Consider the following 7,111-nt stretch of genomic DNA (forward strand, 5'->3'; position numbering starts at 1 on the left):
GCCATTTTTGAGGATTGTTTACTTTTAGTGAATTTTGCCAAAGTCTCTGTCATTTACCGAAACGCTTAACTGCACTCTTGTGTATTCCTTGAATCAGTTCTTAAAGCTTTTGTGTCCAGCACTCTCCTTTTAAAATGTTCTGCTTGGATTTCGAGTCTGGGAGTGACATACATTCAACTCACGTAAGTCTATGCTACCAGACGTATTGGTGGATCTTAATTGACTATACCTGAGACCTATCATATACAACAATAATATACATATAAATATATAAGGATACAACATCTGGCCTTATACTGCATATGTATTTAACATCTTACTATTGATTATTGCTGATTTCCAGGAATCTTTGGAAGAAATTCTTTGGGATTCTCCTGGAGAATTAACAAACTGTTGAACACTAAGCCAAATTGTGAAAACAGGTGTTTTAAATAAAAGCTGTTCGTTGTAAGTGCTGTTCAGGTTTTGAGTGGGGCACCTGCAACTCTGGGACAGCTAACCTGGCTCTTTTATAGGGATGCCAGGTTCAGGTTGGAAAACGCCTTGATATTTGGGGGGTGGAGCCTGTGGAGGACAGGGTTTAATGCCACAGAGCTTACCCTCCAAAGCAGCCATTTTCTCTCGAGGAACTGATTCATGTCAGCTGCAGATCAGTTGGAGAGTTGCTAGCTCCCCCCTGGCCACTGGTGCAGAATGGTAGGGGTACGGTGGCCGGATCCAGGTTGGGAAACTCCTGGAGATTTGGGGATGGAGCCTCCAAAGCAGCCATTTCCTCCGGGGGAACTGATCTCTGTAGCCTGGAGCAGAGGTCCATCAGGGGCTATTAGCCACAAGGTATAGATGGGAACTGTCGGTCTGGGGCAAGGGATGCTCTGTATGCTTGGTGCCTGGGGGGGGCAACAGTGGGAGGGCTTCTAGTGTCCCGGCCCCACTGCTGGACCTCCTGAGGGCACCTGGTATTTTTGGCCACTCTGTGACACAGAGTGTTGGACTGGATGGGCCATTGGCCTGATCCAACATGGGCTTCTCTCTTATGTTCTTATATGAAGCAGAGGTCCATCCGTGGCTATGAGCCACAAGGCATGGATAGGAACTCTCAGGTTGAGGCAAGGGTTGCTCTATATTCTTGGTGCCTGGAGGGGGGTCAATAGTGGGAGGACTCCTAGTGTCCTGGCCCCACTGCTGGACCTCCTGTTTGCACCTGGTATTTTTGGCCACTGTATGACACAGAGTGTTGGACTGGATGGGCCATTGGTCTGATGCGACATTGGCTTCTCCTAAGTTCTTATGACGAGCTTTGATTCCAGATCTCCAGGCCCCACCTTTTAGGCTAAAAAGGGCTGCATAATTATAACCTTTTAAAATTAGCAGAGGACCTCTGATCATGCAGGGCTATCTCTCTCCACCACTGTAGAACCTTCACCAGCCTTGGTGTATCGGGAGTGAGGGGGAAAGGGCTTCTTGGGTCAAACTCATGACACAAGCTTTAGAGTGATCCCAAACTCTTTATTAGGCTGGATGGGTTTTTGTTTTTTTTAAATGCTTCTCTATGTCAGAAGCCACCTGTGTGCTGAGACGAGAGCACAGAGGCCACAGAGAAGGGTGGGGGTCACTGGACCAGGGCATTTTATGCATCTTCAGTGGCCATGAACTATCAGAGTCTTCCCCTTCAGGAACAACCTGAAGACACTCTCACGGATCTCCTTGGTCTTCACTCCATAGACAATGGGGTTCATCAGGGGGGGCAGAAGCAGGTAAAGGTTGGCCATAATAATGTGAACGTGAGGAGCAACGCTGTGACCCCCAAAGCGGTGCGCAAAGAAGGTGAAAAAAGCCGGGGTGTAGGAGACCGTGATCGCACAGATGTGAGCTGTACAGGTGCCGAAGGCCTTGCTCCGGGCTTCCTTGGAAGAGAGACCCACGACGGCCCTCAAGATCATGAAATAAGACACGGTGATGCAGAAGATGTCAAAGCCTCCGGATCAACAGGGCCACGGCAAGCCCGTAGATGGCGTCGACCCGGATGCTGCTGCAGGCCAGCTTCACCACCGCCATGTGGTCACAGTAGGTGTGAGCGATGATGTTTTTACCACAGTACTGCAGCCTCCGGACCAAGAAAGGGAAAGGAAGGATGAGGACCGCTCCTCTGAGGAAGGTGGCCAGCCCTGCCTTAACGATGATGGGATTGGTCAAGATGGTGGTGTATCTCAGCGGGTAACAGATGGCAACAAACCGGTCCAAGGCCATGAGCATGAGGACGCCGGACTCCATCCCTGTGAAGGTATGGACCACGTACATCTGGACCAGGCAGGAGCTGAAGTCTATTTCTTTGAGGTTGAGCCAGAAGATGCAGAAGGCCTTGGGCATGGTGGATGTGCCCCTAACCATGTCCGTGATGGAGAGCATGCAGAGGAAGTAGTACATGGGTCTGTGCAGGGCCTCCTCCGTCCAGACGATGTAGAGGAGCCCGCAGTTCCCCACCATGCCAATGAGGTACATGGAGAAAAACGGGAAGGAGATCCAGACGTGAGCATGTTCCAACCCTGGGATCCCACTCAGGATGAACCGCAAGAACATCTGCCCTGTTTCATTGGAACTGGCCATGCTGGGTTCGTGTAGGACATATTCCACACTGAGAACCAAGCTGTTAAAACTGTAACACAGAGAAACAAAGGAGTTAAATTTTTACAGCCATAATTACCTCAGTGTAATGAAATCTCAGCGATAACACATTAATGAGAGCCAGTTTGGTGTAGTGGTGAAGTGCGCGGACTCTAATCTGGGAGAACCGGGTTTGATTCACACTCCTCCACTTGCACCTGGCTTTGGGCAAGCCATAACTCTGGCACAGCTGTTCTTGAAAAAGAGCCGTTTCTGTCAAGAGCTCTCTCAGCCCCACTTGCCTCACAGGGTGTCTGTTGTGGGGAGGGGAAGGGAAAGGAGTTTGTGAGCCGCTCTGAGACACCTTTGGGTAGTGAAGGGCGGGGTATAAATCCAATCTCTTCTCTTCTCTTCTCTTCTCTTCTCTTCTCTTCTCTTCTCTTCTCTTCTCTTCTCTTCTCTTCTCTATTTTTAAAAACCTTGGCAATTTCCAACCCACAGTGTGTGTGATATATTTGATAGTTCTTGGAAAAGTGATACTCATCTAGGGTGGGGCTATAGGTCAGTGGCAGAGCATCTGTTTGGCACGTAGAATGTCCCAGGTTCAATCTCTGCTCTCTCCAGTTAAAAAGGACCATGTAGCAAGTGATCTGAATGACCTCAGCCTGAGACCCTGGAGAGCAGCTGCCGGTCTGAGTTGTCAATGCCGGCTTTAAGGGCCAGGGGTCTGACTCAGTACAGGGCAGCTTCATGTGTTCATCTTTGCTATTTGTAAATTTCTTCACCTGTAAGGATGGAATCCAAAGGGTACGTGCTGTATTACCTATTTTTGTTGCCTGATATCTTTGGACAGCGTTGGCTCTTTGGCTTGGAAACGGAGATGAGCACCGCATCCCTACAGTTGGATTTGACTGGCTTTTGAGCAAGGGAAACCTTTACCTTTACCTTACCAACAACTAAAGGACTGTGAAGGTTGAATTCTTCACAGAGCCAGAGAGCCTTGAGTGACAGGCTGCTCTAAGCAATCTGATTGGTTAGCATCAGCTAAGCAAAAAAAATAAAAATCTTGAGAGAGCTGGATGCTGAGGCGAGTCAGTCAGATTCCTGCCTTAACTGTGAAGAGACATTTACTGTGACCATTTTTGAATAGGTCTCACAGAAAAAGGGTTTATTGCTGATTTCAACCTTGACTGAACACAGTCTGAATTCAGCATTAGCTGAGAGCAGTTTGAACACAGACAGAGAACTGGGGAAAGTTTGGCAGGGAAGTTTGGGTAGTAGAGAAGACTCTCATTCAGGCCAAAGGAAAGGGGATAGATCTTCAAGAGAGAGAGAAAAAGAATCCCTGCACTGCCTGCAGTGCGATGTGACTGCGAAGAAAGCGAATGCAATCTTAGGATGCATTAACAGAAGCATTGTGTCCAGATCACGGGAGGTGGTCGTTCCGCTCTATTCTGCTATGGTCAGGCCTCACCTGGAGTACTGTGTCCAGTTTCGGGCACCACATTTTAGGAAGGATGTTGACAAGCTCGAGCGTGCCCAGAAGAGAGCAATCAGAATGGTGAGAGGGTTGGAATCCAAGTCTTACGAGGAAAGGCTGAAAGAGTTGGGTCTGTTCAGCCTGGGAAAGAGAAGGCTTAGAGGGGACATGATTGCAGTCTTCAAGTATCTGAAGGGCTGTCATGTAGAAGACGGAGCAGATATATTATCTCTTGCTACGGATTGCAAGACTCGATCTAATGGGTGGAAATGACAAGTGAGTTGTTACCGACTAAATATCAGGAGAAACGTCTTGACTGTAAGGGTGGTTGAGCAGTGGAACAGTCTGGCTTGGGAGGTGATGGAGGCTCCTTCACTGGACGTTTTCAAGCGGAGGCTGGATGACCATCTTGTGGGTATGTTTTAGGGCTCTTTCAGCTTTGCTCCTGCAGAGTGCAGGGGGTTGGACTAGATGACCTGCAAGGTCCCTTCCAACTCTAACATTCTATGATTCTATGATTCAAATGGAGACAGTGATCTCTGAGGAGTACAGAGATCTCTGGTCTGGTGTGATGAGAAACTGCTTGACCTTAAAAGTCAGCGAACAACTGAAGAAGAGTACTGGTGTTCCAAGTGAAGGTGTTTGGGTACTGGGAAGAGGACAACAGCCATCTTGGCACAAAAGAGTCAGCGATTACTCAAATAAAGTGAACTAGTGGGTTTGGGAAAACAGTGGAACAAAAGCCTCTCAATATAAATATCTAAGTAACCGTGAATGAATTAGGAACCTCTCACTAGCCTGATGTATAAGATCAAAAGTCTGTGCTTGTACTGGTTTTACCTCAGTAATTTCAACCCTGATTTCGCCTGACCTTTCCCTTTGATGTTAAATAAAACCATTTTTTATTTTTGAATTTTAAAAGTGTCTCAAGTGCCATTTTCACACACACACCCAGTGACCCTGCTCCATGCCCAGAAGATGGCAAAAAACCTCCAGGATCCCTAGCCAAACTGGCCTGGAGAAAAATTGATTCCTGACCCCAAAGTGGCAATCAGTATTTCCCTGGGCTTGCTGATCTTGAATAGAGTCATAGAGTTGGAAGGGACCTCTAAGGTCATTTAGTCCAACTCCCTGCACAAGTCAGGAAATTCACAAATACCTCCCCCTCCACACACCCAGTGACCGATGTTCCATGCCCAAAAGATAACAAAAAAAACCTCCAGCATCTCCAGCCAAACTGTCCAGGAGAACAATGGTTTCCTGACCCCAAAGTGGTGATTGGCATTTCCCTGGTCATGTAAGAAAGGGCCATGAGAACTAAGTCCTGAGGCAACCCTTCCTGCCCTCCCATCTCATGATCTGCCTAAGTTCACAGAATCAGCATTGCTGTCAGATGGCCATCTGGCCTCTGCTTGGAAACTTCCAAAGAAGGAAAGCCCACCACCTTCCAAGGAAGCCTGTCCCACTGAGGAACTGCTCTGTCAGGAAGTTCTTCCTACTGTGTAGCCGAAAACTCTTCTGATTTAATTTCAAGCGGTTGGTTCTGGTCCTACCCTCTGGAGCAACATAAAACAACTCTGCACCACCCTCTACATGACAGCCCTTCAGGTACTTGAAGATGGTTATCCTATCACCTTTCAGTTGTCTCCTCTCCAGGCTAAACATACCCAGCTCCTTCAACCTTTCCTCCACCGTCTTCATTGTCCTCCTCTGGACATGTTCCAGCTTGTCTATATCCTTCTTAAGTTGTGGTGCCCAAAACTAAACACAATACTCTAGGTGAGGTCTAACCAGAGCAGAGTAAAATGATACCATCACTTTGCGTGATCTGGACACTATACTTCTGTTGATACAGCACAAAATCGCATTTGCGTTTTTTAGCTACCGCATCACACTGCTGACTCCTGTTTAGTGTATGATCCCTAGATCCTTTTCGCAGATACTATTGCCAAGACAAGTCTTCCCCATCCTATATTTATGCCTTTGATTTTTCCTACCTCAATGCAGAACTTTATATTTATCCCCACTGAAATTCATTTTGTTTGTTCTAGGCCAGTTTTCTAGCCTGTCAAGATCATCCTGTATCCTGACTCTGTCTTCTACTGTATTTGCTACCCCTCCCAATTTAGTATCGTCTGCAAATTTAATAAGCATTCCCTCTATTCCTTTCATGTGCTGCTAGACTCCAGTTTTACAGTCTTGCTTGTAATCTGTCGTCCCCTCTCCCCAAATCAGTTTAAAGAGCCTCTTTTGAGTTCACTCTCCCCCCCCCCACCAGCAGAGAGAGCCCAGGTCAGATCCTGGGTCTGACTCAGCTGGATGTCTGGAGGATCCTTCATGCACGGTGCCACCCCCCACCCTCCAACCCCCGCCCAGAAGAGGAGCTCTCCTGAGCATGAACGGAATGGAGGCTCCCCTTGACTTGACAGCACTTCTGCATGAAAAGCTGTGGATCAAACTGTGAGGGGAAAAGATCTTGTTCCTGGTAGCCACTCAGCTCTTGAATCCCAGTCTGAGCGCGTGGAACGAAGCAGAAGGCAGATTTCCCCCTTGGTTCTCCCTCTACCTACATGCTGGCATTTTTGAACCAAATTAAAGATTGTAAACCTCGGGGGGAGGGCGCTGGCTTCTTGTACTCTGTACTGCAAATGAGGCCATGAAGCTGCCTTATACTGAATCAGACCCTTAGAATCATACTGGTGGAAGGGACCTCCAGGGTCATCTAGTCCAACCCCCCACAGAATGCAGGAAATTCACAAATACCTCCCCCCCATCCACACCCCCAGTGACTACTGTTCCACACCCAGAAGATGACAAAACCCTCCAGGATCTCCAGCCAAACTGGCATGGAGAACAGTGTCTTCCTGACCCCAAAGTGGCGATCAGTATTTCCCTGGGTGTGTAAGAAGGGGCCACGAGAACTAAGCACTGATGCTGCAACCCTTGCTGCCCTCCCTTCTCATGATCTGCCCAAGTTCACAGACTCCACAATGCTGCCAGGTGGGGCCATCGAGCCTCTGCTTGGAAACC

The 7,111-nt window shown here is 48.1% G+C and overlaps 1 protein-coding gene across 1 annotated transcript; it reads right to left on the reverse strand.

The window, feature by feature from the left end:
• Window positions 1-1,637: 1,637 nt before the first annotated feature.
• Window positions 1,638-2,604, reverse strand: LOC107125037 (olfactory receptor 52N4-like). Its single transcript, XM_015428512.1, is given in 2 exon segments — window positions 1,638-1,979; window positions 1,981-2,604. Coding segments are annotated over 2 exon segments (966 nt in total).
• Window positions 2,605-7,111: the final 4,507 nt, after the last annotated feature.

The sequence above is a fragment of the Gekko japonicus genome, unplaced genomic scaffold, assembly GCF_001447785.1.
Source record: "Gekko japonicus isolate JY-2015 unplaced genomic scaffold, Gekko_japonicus_V1.1 scaffold9206, whole genome shotgun sequence".
Taxonomy (NCBI): Eukaryota; Metazoa; Chordata; class Lepidosauria; order Squamata; family Gekkonidae; genus Gekko; species Gekko japonicus.